The sequence below is a fragment of the Hyla sarda genome, chromosome 5 (assembly GCF_029499605.1).
Source record: "Hyla sarda isolate aHylSar1 chromosome 5, aHylSar1.hap1, whole genome shotgun sequence".
Classification (NCBI taxonomy): domain Eukaryota; kingdom Metazoa; phylum Chordata; class Amphibia; order Anura; family Hylidae; genus Hyla; species Hyla sarda.
In genome coordinates, this window is record NC_079193.1 from 380585799 (window position 1) to 380600767 (window position 14969).

The following is a 14969-nucleotide window of genomic DNA, read 5'->3' on the forward strand; positions in this document are numbered from 1 at the left end:
TGCAGGAAAAGTCATCAACCACGGAGCTGCAAGGTTCGTCACTAATTGAATTACTGTAACTTCACTCATCTCTAAATATACCGTATTTTTCGCCGTATAAGACGCACTTTCTTCCCCAAAACTGGGGGGGAAAAGTCGGTGCGTCTTATACGACGAATACACCCCTATCGCGGCGGTCCCTGCGGCCATCAACGGCCGGGACCCGCGGCTAATACAGGACATCACCGATCGCGATCAAAGCTGACCGCCGCGTCTGAAGGGAAAGTGACACTAACCCGGCTGTTCAGCGATCTCACCGCGGCGTCCCGAACAGCCCGACTGAATAGCCGGGTTAGTGCTTACAGGACACCGGGAGGGACCTTACCTGCCTCCTCGGTGTCTTCTCCGTTCAGGGATCCCCAGTATGGCCGGCGCTCTCCTTCCTCGTCGTCGCGTACGTGCGTAACGACGTAATGGGGGCGACGGAGAGCGAGGATACCCGGCCGGCAGCAGAGACGTTCCGGAGCGACGGGGACACGGCGACAGAGCGACATCCAGGGCAGCGGTGACGGGTCCGGAGCGGCGGGGACATGTGAGTATTACCTCCTATGCAGTGGTCTTCAATCTGCGGACCTCCAGATGTTGCAAAACTACAACTCCCAGCATGCCGCTGTCCGGGCATGCTGGGAGTTGTAGTTTTGCAAAGTCTGGAGGTCTGCAGGTTGAAGACCACTATTGGGTTCAAAATCTATTTTTTTTTTAGATTTTGCACCTAAAAATAGGGTGCGTCTTATACGCCAAAAAATACGGTAACTTATCTTCATTTACTCAACTTTAAAAACTTGCAAATACATAAAAATGTTACCTATTAAATACAAGGACAGACACTGGTGTGTTCAATTATTTTATTAAACTGTCTGCTGGAATTTTTATGCAGTCTTGGCAGCGCGGGAACGTTTCTTCTTCACCACAACTGGTTTCTGGCTCCTCAAGATAGCACTCGCACGACGAAGTGCGGCCTAAAAAAAAAATATATAAATTAAAGTCACTAAAGTAGAGACATTTTTAAACATTTTACATAGAAGAAAAAAAAATAATAATTTCCAGGCAATGCAAAAAGCTGCTGGATGGGCAACATCCACTTACCATACGGAGATCTTTCCTGTACTTATTCTTGCGGATAATATGGCGCACACTATTAAGTGTGGCACGCGAGTTCTTGTTGATTGTGATTTTTTCATAGGATGTAGCAGGTTTACGTTGGCCTAGAGAAGAAAAAAAATAAATACTTATGCTTCATCCTAAGTAAAATAACTAGAAAGAACTAACACGTGACTCCTATAATGTCCGGTATAAGGGCTCGTTCACACACAAGCATTTTTTGTCTCAAACTCACAGCATAAAATCCGCCCTAAAGGAAGAACGTGAACGAGCCCTAAAAGAATAGAGTTGCACCCACCCAGTACTACTTGCTTTTTTTGTTTTAGGGTAGGGTCACAACGGATCCACGGCGTATTTCACGCTGCGGATCTGCCGGTGACCCGACCCATTTTGTGCCTCCAGCTGTTGCCCCCCCTGCCCTGCTTGCAGCAGCAAGCCGCCACTGCGAGCAACCACATAGGGAGCCTGCTAGTCGCCGAGACAACGCTGACATCGCGGAGCGGTGTACTCAGACATTCTGGAGCAGCCGTGATGTCTGAGTGCACTCAGCGACTCGTGTGGCTGCTCGTAACAGTAGATTGCCACTGCGAGCAGGCCAGGGGAGGTGAAAACAGTTGGAGGCACAAAATGGTGTCAAATTTGGCAATTTTCATTGCGGAAAAACAAACAAACAAAAAGTGGCACGAAAATAAAATCACATTTTCAAAGTAGCACAAGAGACCTTTGAAAATGTGGAGAGAGAAAAAAAAAAAAAAGTGTACAGTGGCCTCAACTTACAATGGCCTCAACATACAATGTTTTTTTCTGGACCATTGTAACTTGAAACCAGACTCAACATACAATGTACTGACAGTCCAGATCTGTGAAACGTGTCATTGGCTGGAAGAACCGACCAATCAGAATGGGCATTTTACTGGTAAATCCCCTCTATTACTGAAGTGCATGCACTGACTGGCTGTCTGGTAGCGCCCCCCACAGTATAGGGAGGAACTACATGTTCTGTACTACTCCTTACCTGTGCCAGGGTTAGCTGCTCCTTTGGACACCAAGTAAGGGCGGCTCCATTTGGGACACTGTGTGTGCTGTATAGGACCCTGAAGAAGATCTTGTCCTCTACATAAACCATTGTTTCCCAACCAGGGTGCCTCCAGCTGGTGCAAAACTACAACTCCCAGCATGCCCGGACAGCCAACGGCTGTCCGGGCATGCTGGGAGTTGTAGTTTTGCAACGGCTGGAGGCACCCTGGTTGGGAAACACTGACAGACAGTGATTTATAGCTCCCAGCAGATCTTTATTACTTTTATATATAAGGATTTGTTTTATCTATATTAGTTATCTACTTATTTTTCTTTAATCCTCACTTTTTCCTATTTTTGGATGACATTTTGGGGCTTCTGAACCAATTACCAGGTTTCCATAGCGTTATGGTCTCAACATACAATGGTTTCAACATACAATGGTCGTCCTGGAACCGATTAATATTGTAACTTGCGGGACCACTGTAATAGTTTTTGACTATACCCCCCGAAGTGTTTGTACCTGCACATTATCTGAATTAAAGAAAAAGCAAGAGAAGTACTAGATGAGCGTCAGTCTTCATTTGAACTGGAGTCCGATAAGAGTCCAGCATATTCAGATGTTAGAAGACCTCCTGAACTTTAGTAGTGCCAACTAGCTACATTCTATAAATAAGGCGTTTAATGACAAACTTAACCCTTTAAGGACGCAGGGTTTTTCCATTCTCATTTTTTCCTCATCACCTTCTAACAATAACGCTTTCAATTTTGCACATGAAATTCCATATTATGGCTTATTTTTTGCGCCACCAATTCTACTTTGCAGTGACATCAGTCATTTTACTTAAAAATCCACGGCGAAAGTGAAAAAAATGCATTGTGCGACAAAATTGAAGAAAAAAAAATGCTATTTTGTAAATTTTGGGGGCTTCCGTTTCTACGCAGTGCATATTTTGGTAAAAAATGACACCTCATTATTCTGTAGGTCCATACGGTTATAATGATACCCTACTTTTTTTTTTTTTGTACTTCTGTAAAAAAATCATATGTATACATTTAAAATTGTGTTATTCTGACCCCTATAACTTATTTTTCCACGTATGAGGGCTAATTTTTTGCGCTGAAATCTGAAGTTTTTAGCGGTACCATTAGTGTATTGATTGAACTCCGATCACTTTTTATTCATTTTTCATGATATAAAAAGTGACCAAAAATACGCTATTTTGACTTTGGAATTTTTTTGCGTGTACGCCATTGACCGTGCGGTTAAATTAACCATCTATTTTTTATAATCCGGACATTTGCGCACGCATTTTTATTTAGTTGTTTATGGGAAAAGAGGGGGGGGGGGTGATTCCAACTCTTATTAGGGAAGGGGTTATATGATCTTTATGAACTTTTTTCACTTTTTTTGCAGTGTTATAGCTCCCATAGGAGACTAACACTGTACACACTGATCTCTTACACTGATCATTGTTATCCCATAGGGGACTATAACACTGTATACACTGCTCTCTTAGTCTCCTATGGGATAACAATTATCAGTATAACACTGCACACACTGATCTTTTACATTAATCCCTGCAAAGCCATAGCATTGCATGAATCAAGTGTTATAGGCGGTCGATTGCTCAAGCCTGTATCTCAGGCCTGGAGCAATCAATCGCCGATCGGACGCAACGGAGACAGGTGAGGGGACCTCCGCTCACGTGCTAGCTGATAGCAATATCGAGATTTTATCGCGATGGTCCCGATCAACCTGACTGAGCTGCCGGAAAGCTTACACTTTCGTATCAGACGCAGCAATCAAAGTTGATTGCCGCATCTAAAGGGTTAATAGCACGCGGCACAATCATCGGTGTCGCTGGCTATTAGCCCCAGGTCCCAGCAATCATTAGCCGCCAGGACCAACTCTGTATGGCACGGGGTCAAACCCCGCGTTATTTACAGGAACTGGGTGCAGGACGTACAGGTACGCCCTGCGTCCTTAAGAGGTTAAAGGGGTAGTCAGCTGCTCAGCATTTGGAACAAACTGTTCCAAACAATGGAGCCAGGAGCTTGTGACGTCATAGCTCCGCCCCCTCAATGCAATTCTATGGGAGGGGGTGTGATGGCTACCATAGATTTGCATTGAGGGGTTGGGGTGTGAGGTCATGAGGGGGCGGGGCTATGACGTCACGAGCTCCCGGCGTTCGGAACAGTTTGTTCCAAATGCTGAGCAGCGGAGTAACCCTTTAAGCTATCATATTTTGAATGGGGGAATATTCAAGAGGGACGGTCCAGTACAGCGTTCAGAGACATAAAAACTGTAAACAGCAATTGTCTGCTGTGGTCATAACCAAAGTTCAGTTTCTTAGCAAGCACTTAAAAAATTCAGAGCTTTGATTGCTTGCTATAGGTAACAGAAAATACTTTTAAGGTTGTTAATGACATTAAAGGGGTACTCCTTTACTATATTTTTTTTAGGATATTTGTTTGTTCGTTTTGTAGTGTGTTTACCTTTGTTTTGATTTGTTTGTGCCTCTTTTTTCATCATTTGTCTTAGTGTCTTGTGCGCTTCTTTTTCTTACCTTCTTCCTGTTCCGTGTGTTAGTCAAACTACATTTCCCATCATGTCTTTGCGGCTGCCAACGCCATTTACTGGGCGTTTTTTTTTATTTTTTAAGGTCCCAGTTTCTGGTTGTATCCGCCCTTGTTTCGGCCTCCTAATTTACTTATTCCGCCCATTGTTTGCATTTTTTTCCCTTGATTTAACGCCCCTTTGATTCATTGGTTAATTATTGTCTGCTGACTGATCACGTGTCCTTGCTGTGGTCATGTGATAATATGTGACCGCTGAACCACAACTTCCAGCATGGCCAGACAGCCGTTACCTGGCCGAGCATGCTGTGAATTGTAGTTTAGCAACATCTGGAGTACCGCCGGTTAGAGACCACTGCCAGACACTAATCATTGAACATCTGTGGCAATGTCCCCACAAGCAGCAATAGTTTACCGCATGCGCATATCTTACAGAGAGTGTTGCTATGGATGCATAATTCCAAGGCGGAACTACGTCACAGGAACTCCCAACAGTACCCTGCGGCAGACCTACGCGCATGCGCATAAGCAAAAGATTAATTGGACGAGCGACAGATTGAAAAAAAATTATATATATACCGGCCTCGGTTGGGCGTTGCTGTTAAATATTCAAATTTGAGTCCGTGTCTGTTCCTCCATACATATACATACATATATACATATACATACATACATACATACATACATATATACATATACATACATACATACATACATATATATATATATGGAGGAACAGACACGGACTCAAATTTGAATATTTAACAGCAACACCCAACCGAGGCCGGAAGACAACAGAGCCACCTTTGAAATCATGACATCACAAGCAAGACATGGCTGCCGAACGGCAAGGAACGCATGTTCGAGACTCACAGGACAGAGCCGAAACTACAAGACTTCCGCCCACAACTAACAGTAAGTAAAAAAAAAAAAAAACTAAACTCCACTGGAAAGAAACTTTTCTAAATCAACAGGTGCCAGAAAGTTAAATAGATTTGTAAATGACTTCTATTTAAAACTCTTAATCCTTCCTGTACTTTGCTGCTGTATGCTCCAGGGGAGTTCTTTTCTTTTTGAATTTCCTTTCTGTCTGACCACAGTGCTCTCTGCTGACCCCTCTGTCCATTTTAGGAATAAAATAACTTTGAACGATGCTTCCAAGAACATAACTTACCAGCATTCTTCTTCAGGACAACAATAATGCCCTTTCCATCAGCAGCAGCATCAATGCCGACTGTTTTCCTGTGGATGAGTCCATTGTAACGAAATGAGTTCCTGGCCTTTAGATTGTTTGGCTCCTGTACAGAAAGAATAAAGAGAAGGTGTTAGGACACCATACAGGGCAAAGAAGAAGTTGTTACACTGCAGAGATTGAGTAGTGACATTAGGTTAGAGCAGTGTTTCCCAACCAGGGTGCCTCCAGCTGTTGCAAAACTACAATTCCCAGCATGCCCGGACAGCCGAAGGCTGTCCGGGCATGCTGAGACTTTTAGTTTTGCAACAGCTGGAGGCACCCTGGTTGGGAAACACTGGGTTAGAGATGTGTGAAGAGCTAGAATCATTCAGCAGAAAAGTGTGCACGGAGACAAATAAACTTGTTATCCTCTATCCATAAGAACCCCACCGATACTATCAGGGACAAAAAATTGTCCCCAGAATATATGGTGCATAGAAGTGATGTCCCGATACAATTTAAAGGGGTACTCCGTTGGAAAACTTTTTTTTATGAACTGGTGCCAGAAAGTTACAGATTTGTAAATGACTTCTATTAAAAAATCTTTACCCTTCCAGTACTTTTTAGCAGCTGCATGCTACAGAGGAAATTCTTTTCTTTTTGAAATTCTTTTTTGTCTTGTGTCCACAGTGCTCTCTGCTGACACCTGATGCCTGTATCAGGAAATGTCCGGAGCAGGAGAAAATCCCCATTGCAAACCTATGCTGCTCTGGACAGTTCCTGACACGGACAGGAGTTGCCAGCAGAGAGCACTGTGGACATTCAAAAAGAACAGAATTTCCTCTGTAGCATACAGCTGCTAAAAAGTACAGGAAGGGTAAAGATTTTTTTAATAGAAGTAATTCACAAGTCTGTTTAACTTTCTGGCATCAGTTGACTTATAAAGACCTAAAAAATAATTTCCACCGCAGTACCCCTTTAACACAGTATCGATACTTTTTTCAATGTCATGTGACTTTTTTCTTTAATGGGGAAAAGTTTTTTATTTTATTTTTAATTTAAAAAAAATCCCTATATTTAAACTTATTGAAAAGGGGATGATTCCAGGATTTTATTCACATTTATTTTATTTTTTTTTACACTTTTTTTTAATCCCCATAGGGGACTATTGCATACACTGATCAATGCTATACCATAGCATAGATCAGTGTTATCGGCGCTCCTTTACTCATGCCTGCCATGGCTGGCAGTTGTAAAGGAGAGACGATTGGATGTGCAGAGGAGGGTAAGGGACCTGCAGCCATCCTCTCACCTGATCGGGACACCACGATTTCACTGCAGTGATTCCCATCAGTATCCCTGAGCTAGCCGGCAGTTAATCTCAGGAAATCAACTGCGTTGCAGCATTTAAAAGGTTAATGCAGGTCCCGGCTATGATGTGCTCGCAGCTGCCGAGTGCAGGCGGTCAAACTTCCGTGATACCTGCCGGCGGGAGTTGGATCAAGTATCGGATCAGGAACGTTTGCACGAGTACTCGTGCAAATGTCCAGTATTGATACAGAAACCAGTATCAGGACATCCCTAGTGCATAACCAGCGCTCCACTTATTCGCTATGGGGCTGCCACATATTTCCAAGTACTGGCCTTTATTTACTATTACAAATTTGACATGTCTGGTTGTGCGCAAGATTCTGGTGCATTGGTTGTCTGGGAAAGGGGGGGGGGGGGGGTCACCGAAAAGGGGCGTGTTCCCAACATTTTCACAAAAATCCAACATATTTACTAAGGTTTCCACAGAAAATGTGGTGGAGTTTTGAGGGAAAACCCGACAGATCAGAACATGTGTAAAAAAAAAAAAAAAAAAAAGCAAAATGTAGGGAAAAGTGGAAAATTGTAGGGAATTAAAACCCCTCAAAGAAAACTACACAACACTTAGTAAATCAGGGACACTGAATAAAAAATGTTTTGGTGGCCCCATAAAGAATGAGGTGATGGCCTCACGCGCACAATTCAGTATGGGGGACAATATTGTTGCCGTTCTTTGGACTGGTGGGGTTCCCAGAATTCATTCCCCACTGATCAGCTTGTTATTACTCTATTCTATGCATAGGTTATAAATGAAGCGGGGAGGACCCCTTCTGCACTACTTACAGTGCTGTAAGTTTGCTTGTTCCTCTTAATCAAGAAACTAGAGCAGTTCCTGATGACCATCCACTGCAAGTGAGCCGACATTGTTTCACACCTAGAAAACAAAAAACTAACTATAATTTACATTTTACAATAAAATATATGACCAAACTTCATTTGTGCTGGGAAAATTGGAGAAACGCAACTTTGCACTTTATGGTAAAAATCACATTTAATCCTTATTCGGAGGGTCGAGTCAATAAAAAAAAAAAAAAATAATTTAAAGGATAGGGGATACGTTTCAGATCACTGGGGGTCCGACCACTGGGGCCCCCCTGTGAGCTCTCTGTGCAGGGGCCAGGCTCGCTGGCCAGATAGCGGGTGTCGACCACCACACAAAGCGGCCCCTCAATACAACTCTATGGCAGAGCAGGAGATTGCTGAAGGCAGTGCTCCCCCTCTTTGGTTTAGCGTTGTATTGAGGGGGTGCGTCAGCTGCCGCTTTGTGCCATGGTCAACACGCCCCCTTCCGGCGGGCTGTCGGGGCCCTGTTCAGGAGATCACAGGGTACACCAGCGATCGGATCCCCCGTGATCTGAAACTTATCCCCACTGGATATCTCCTTTAAGTTAATGATTTAACCCTTTCCCTAATAAAAGTATGAATCACCCCCTTTTCCTATTTAAAAAAAAAACTAAAAATATTATAAATACAGTCATGGCCGTAAATGTTGTCACCCCTGAAATTTTTCTATAAAAAGAAGTATTTCTCACAGGAAAGGATTGCAGTAACACAGGTTCATTTCCTTTGTGTGTATTGGAACTAAACCAAAAAAAGGGAGGAAAAAAAGCAAATTGGACATAATGTCACCAAACTCCAAAAATGGTCTGGACAAAATTATTGTGGATAAATAAGATTGTTTCCAGCCTGTGATGCTCCTTTATACTCACCTGGGGCAAGTAACAGGTGTGGGCAATATAAAAATCACACCTGACAGCAGATAAAAAGGAGAGAAGTTCACTTAGTCTTTGCATTGTGTGTCTGTGTGTGCCACACTAAGTACGGACAACAGAAAGAGGAGAAGAGAACTGTCTGAGGACTTCACAGCAGTCAAGCCCCCTCCCATAGACTTGTATTTAGGGGACGGGGCGTGACTTCACGCGGGGGCGGAGTACTGACGTCACGGACTTGTTCTTGTGGTCGCAACCAAGACCCTCCAGCGCTTCCGGACAACAGGCGGGTGCCGCTTGCTAGATTGCGGGGGTCCCCAGCGGCGGGACCCCCATGATCAGACATCTTATCCCCTATCCTTTGGATAGGGGATAAGATGTCTAGGGGTGGAGTACCCCCTTTAATCGTATTGACCCACAGAATAGAGAAGATATGGCAATACCATAAAGTGTACAGCGTGAAAAAAAACTTCCAAAGTTTGCTAAATTGCCGTTTTCATTCCAATTTTCCAACAAATACGGTATTTATCGGCGTATAACACGCACTTTAGGCTAAAAATTTTTGCCTTAAGTCTATGTGCGTGTTATACGCCGATACACTCCCAGGAAAGGCAGGGGAGAGAGGCCATCGCTGCCGGCTTATCTCCCCCTGCCTTTCCTGGGGTCTAGAGCGCTGCTGTCGACCCTTCTCTCCCGCTGACTATCGGCGCTGCTGTCCCTTCTCTCCCCCTGACTATCGGTGCCGGCACCGATAGCCTGGGGGAGAGAAGCAGCGCCCCCCCCCCCCCAATCCCCGGTTGCATAATTACCTGTTGCCAGCGTCGGGTCCGCGCTGCTTCAGGCCTCCGGCGTGCGTCCCCTGCATCATTGCTATGTGCTGCACATCGCATGACATCAGTGCGCCGCGCATAGCAACGACGCAGGAGACGCACGACGGTGGCCTGAGGCAGCGCGGACCCGACCCCGGCAACAGGTAATTATGCAACCGGGGATGGGGGGAGGCAACGGGGCAGCGGCGCCGGCAATGGGGCGCCAGCACCGATAGTCAGGGGGACAGAACGGGCAGTGGCGCTGATAGCCAGGGGGAGAGAAGGGCCGGCAGCAGCGCTCTAGACCCCAGGGAAGGCAGGGGGAGAGAAGCGGGCAGCGACGGCATAGGCCAGTGTGTTGTATACCCCGATAAATACGGTATTTTATGGGCTGCACTGTACATTTTATGGTTAAGTAAATTACAAAGTACAATTGGTGACGCAAAAAAAAAAGCCCCATATGGGTCTATGGATGGAAACAAAAGTTATGATTTTTAGAAGGAGGAAAAAACTAATAAAATTGTCCTGGTCCTTAAGGGGTTAATGGGAGGGATCTTGTACAACAGAGAAAAGGGAAACCGCAGCCAATGTGTACAGAGCTTTATTGTGGCCCCTCAGGGACCCCTCACACTCCCCCTCAGGGACCCCTCACACTCCCCCTCAGGGACCCCTCACACTCCCCCTCAGGGACCCCTCACACTCCCCCTCAGGGACCCCTCACACTCCCCCTCAGGGACCCCTCACACTCCCCCTCAGGGACCCCTCACACTCCCCCTCAGGGACCCCTCACACTCCCCCTCACACTCCCCCTCAGGGACCCCTCACACTCCCCCTCAGGGACCCCTCACACTCCCCCTCAGGGACCCCTCACACTCCCCCTCAGGAACCCCTCACACTCCCCCTCAGGAACCCCTCACACTCCCCCTCAGGGACCCCTCACACTCCCCCTCAGGAACCCCTCACACTCCCCCTCAGGACCGGTCACACTCCCCCTCAGGGACCCCTCACACTCCCCCTCAGGACCGGTCACACTCCCCCTCAGGGACCCCTCACACTAGGTTTGGGGCAGGCCTCAGGTCTCCATCTGTTGTGTCTACAATAACACCGAGCTCCCGCCACATCTACCGGGCACAGGCAGAGCAACAAGCCGGAGGCCGCAATGAGGCCGGGGCCATTGGAGTCCATGTGGCGTCTGTATCTCGTTCTCCCATAAGTATCGCCCGCGGTAATACAGGCCGCCCCCGCCCGCAGTCACACACGTCCAGTCCGCCGGTCACCGGCACAATTTCCCCCATTATTAAGCAGCTTTTCCCCGCGTTCTCCGTGCGGCGCCATAACACGTTACCTCTCTCCGCTGCGCCAGAGGAAGGAAAGGACGGGAGGAAGGCGGAGCCACAGCTTATTTCCGGTCCGTGGATGACTCCTCCACCGGATGTGACATCACAGCACACCGCTTACAGCGTTAGGAGCCTAGTGCTAGCGTATCCCTGCGCATGCGCAGTTGTCCATACTGCGCAGGGCTAGCGTTAGTAGCGTAGTGATAGCGTGATAGCAGAGCTCAGTTGTACGTAGTCAGCGTAGTGCAGCAGGCATGGAGAGAGGGTAACCTAGTGTAGCGTAGATAGCATAGATTGTAGCGTAGTTAGCGTAGCTTAGGTTTTATAGTGAATAGGTAGGTTATAGGTTTTATAGTAAAAGGAGGTAGGTTATAGGTTTATAGTGAATAGGTAGGTTATAGGTTTTATAGTGAAAGGAGGTAGGTTATAGGTTTTAAAGTAAAGAGACTACAACTCCCAGCATGCCCAGGCAACCTAAGGATGTCCATTCATGCACGATATTGTAGTTTTGCAGGTTTTACAGTGAAGGGACTACAGATATCAGCATGCCCAGACAGCTAAAGGCTGTCCAGGCAGGATGGGAGTTGTAGTTTTACACAGGTATAGAGTAGTTAGCGTAGCGTGATGTTGGAGCAGTTTTATACCAGTGTAGCATAGCGTAGTTTTTACACAGGTTTAGCATAGCATAGTGTTAGCGCAGTTTTATACAGGTGTAGTGTAGTTATGGTAGCATATTGATACCGTAGTTTTATACAGGTGTAGTGTAGTTATGGTAGCATATTGATACCGTAGTTTTTTACAGGTGTAGTGTAGTTACCGTAGTGTAGTGTTAGGGCAGTTATACACAGTTGTAATGTAAATAGTGTAGCGTAGTGATACCGTAGTTTTATACAGGTGTAGTGTAGTTATGGTAGTGTAGTGTTAGGGCAGTTTTAGGCTGGGTTCACACCGCGTTTTGTTAAATACAGCTCCCGTATACGGTTGGGAGGAGGGGGGCGGGGGTTAATCGCGGCACCCGCACTCAGCCGTATTCGGGAACCGTATTTAATGTATGTCTATGAGCCGACCGGAGTGAACCGCAGCCTCCGGTCGGCTTCGTTTTCGGCCGTATGCGGTTTCCCGACCGCAGGCAAAAACATGGTCGACCACGTTTTTGCCTATGGTCGGGAAACCGCATACGGCCGAAAACGAAGCCGACCGGAGGCTGCGGTTCACTCCGGTCGGCTCATAGACATACATTAAATACGGTTCCTGAATACGGCTGAGTGCGGGTGCCGCAATTAAGCCCCGCCCCCTCCTCCCAACCGTATACGGGAGCCGTATTGAACAAAACGTGGTGTGAACCCCGCCTTACACAGTTGTAACGTAAATAGTGTAGCGTAGTGATACCGTAGTTTTATATAGGTGTAGTGTAGTTAGTGTAGTGTAGTGTTAGCGCAGTTTTACACCAGTGTAGCGTACTTAGCGTAGCATAGGGTTAGCGTAGTTTTAATCGGTTGTAGCGTAGTTTTACACAGGTATAGAGTAGTTAGCGTTGCTTTTGTGTTAGCGCAGTTTTAAACCAGTGTAGTAAAAATGTACTAACCCATTTTTTGTGTTTTTCTTCTCTTCTCAGATACGCGAATGTGGAGGACTACGTTGGATTCTGTGGACTACGACGATGACCTGCATTTTTTGGGGGTTTTAATAAAATGGTTAACGAAGGCTGTGGGGGGAGTGTTTTTCCTAATAGCATTTTTTTAACTTGTGTGTGTGTTTTTCTTAATTACTTTTCAGGCTTAGCGTTAGCCCCAAAACAACTATCGCTAACCCCCAATTATTACCCTGATACCCACCACCACAGGGGTGCCGGGGAGAGCCAATACCAACAGGCCCAGATCGTCACAAATGGTGCTCCTGAGCCTAGGCGGTAACAGGCTGGCGTTATTTAGGCTGGGGAGGGCCGGTAACAATGGTCCTCACCCACCCTGGTAACGTCAGGCTGTTCCTTTTTGGTTGGTATCTGGCTGAGAATAAAAAGACAGGGAACCACACTTTTTTTTTAATTTATTTATTTATGGGGAAAAAAGTGTGTGATTCCCCGACTTTTCATTCTCAGCCAGATACAAACCAAACAGCAACAGCCTGATATTACCAGGGTGGGCGATGACCATTGTTACTGGCCCTCCCCAGCCTAAATAACACCAGCCTGTTACTGCCTAGGCCTAAGAGTGCCATATTTGGTGCTCTGGGCCTGTTGGTATCGGCTCTTCCCGGTACCCCTGTGGTGGTGGGTATCGGGGTAATAATTAGGGATTAGCGCTAGCTGTTTTTGGGGCTAACGCGCTTAGTAATGGACTCCGTCGATAAGACAGCTTCCACTACTAGGCCTGAAAAGTTACTAAAATAAAAACACACACAAGTTAAAACATTTTTATTAAGAAAAACACTGCCCCACAGTTCTCGTTAACAATTTTATAAAAAAAAAAAAAATGCAGGTCATCGTCACAGTTCACAGAATGCGACATAGTCATCCGCATTCACGTATCTGAAAGGAGAAGAAAAACACAAAAGAATGGGTTAATACATTTTTACTACACTGGTGTAAAACTGCACAATCACTAAGCTGCGCTAACTACGCTACACCTGCGTAAAACTACGCTACAACTGTGTAAAACTACGCTAACTACTCTATACCTGTGTAAAACTACGCTACGCTAACTATGCTACAACTGTGTAAAACTGCGCTACGCTAACTACTCTATACCTGTGTAAAACTACGCTACGCTAACTACGCTACAACTGTGTAAAACTACGCTACGCTTACTACTCTATACCTGTGTAAAACTACGCTACGCTAACTACGCTACAACTGTGTAAAACTACGCTACGCTTACTACTCTATACCTGTGTAAAACTACGCTACGCTAACTACGCTACAACTGTGTAAAACTACGCTACGCTAACTACTCTATACCTGTGTAAAACTACACTACGTTAACTACTCTATACCTGTGTAAAACTACACTAACTACACTACACCTGTGTAAAACAGCGCTACGTTAACTACTCTATACCTGTGTAAAACTACGCTACGTTAACTACGCTACAACTGTGTAAAACTACGCTATGCTAACTACTCTAAACCTGTGTAAAACTACGCTACGCTAACTACGCTACACCTGTGTAATACTATGCTAGGCTAACTACGCTACAACTGTGTAAAACTATGCTACGCTAACTACTCTATACCTATGTAAAACAAAGCTAACTACACTACACCTGTGTAAAACTACGCTACGTTAACTACTCTATACCTGTGTAAAACTACGCTACGCTAACTACTCTATAACTGTGTAAAACTACGCTACGCTAACTACTCTATACCTGTGTAAAGCTACGCTATGCTAACTACGCTATAACTGTAAAACTACGCCACGCTAACTACTCTATACCTGTGTAAAACTATGCTATGCTAACTACACTAGACCTGTGTAAAACTACGCTATGCTAACTACTCTATAGCTGTGTAAAACGATGCTACGCTAACTACACTACACCTATGTAAAACTATGCTACGATAACTACGCTACACCTGTGTAAAACTACGCTAGGCTAACTACGCTACAACTGTGTAAAACTATGCTACGCTAACTACTCTATACCTGTGTAAAACAAAGCTAACTACACTACATATGTGTAAAACTACACTATGCTAACTACGCTATAACTGTGTAAAACTACGCCACGCTAACTACTCTATACCTGTGTAAAACTATGCTACGCTAACTACACTAGACCTGTGTAAAACTACGCTATGCTAACTACTCTACACCTGTGTAAAACTACGCTACGC

At 45.4% G+C, this 14969-nt stretch overlaps 1 protein-coding gene across 1 annotated transcript; it reads right to left on the reverse strand.

Moving 5' to 3' along the window:
- Positions 1-870: 870 nt before the first annotated feature.
- RPL28 (ribosomal protein L28) lies at positions 871-11186 on the reverse strand. Its single transcript, XM_056522879.1, has 5 exons — positions 11143-11186; positions 8063-8153; positions 5912-6035; positions 1126-1244; positions 871-998 (listed from the first exon to the last, which is right to left on the reverse strand). The coding sequence occupies exons 2-5, from the start codon at positions 8141-8143 to the stop codon at positions 909-911; spliced, it is 414 nt and encodes a 137-aa protein (XP_056378854.1). The 5' UTR covers positions 8144-8153; positions 11143-11186; the 3' UTR covers positions 871-908.
- Positions 11187-14969: the final 3783 nt, after the last annotated feature.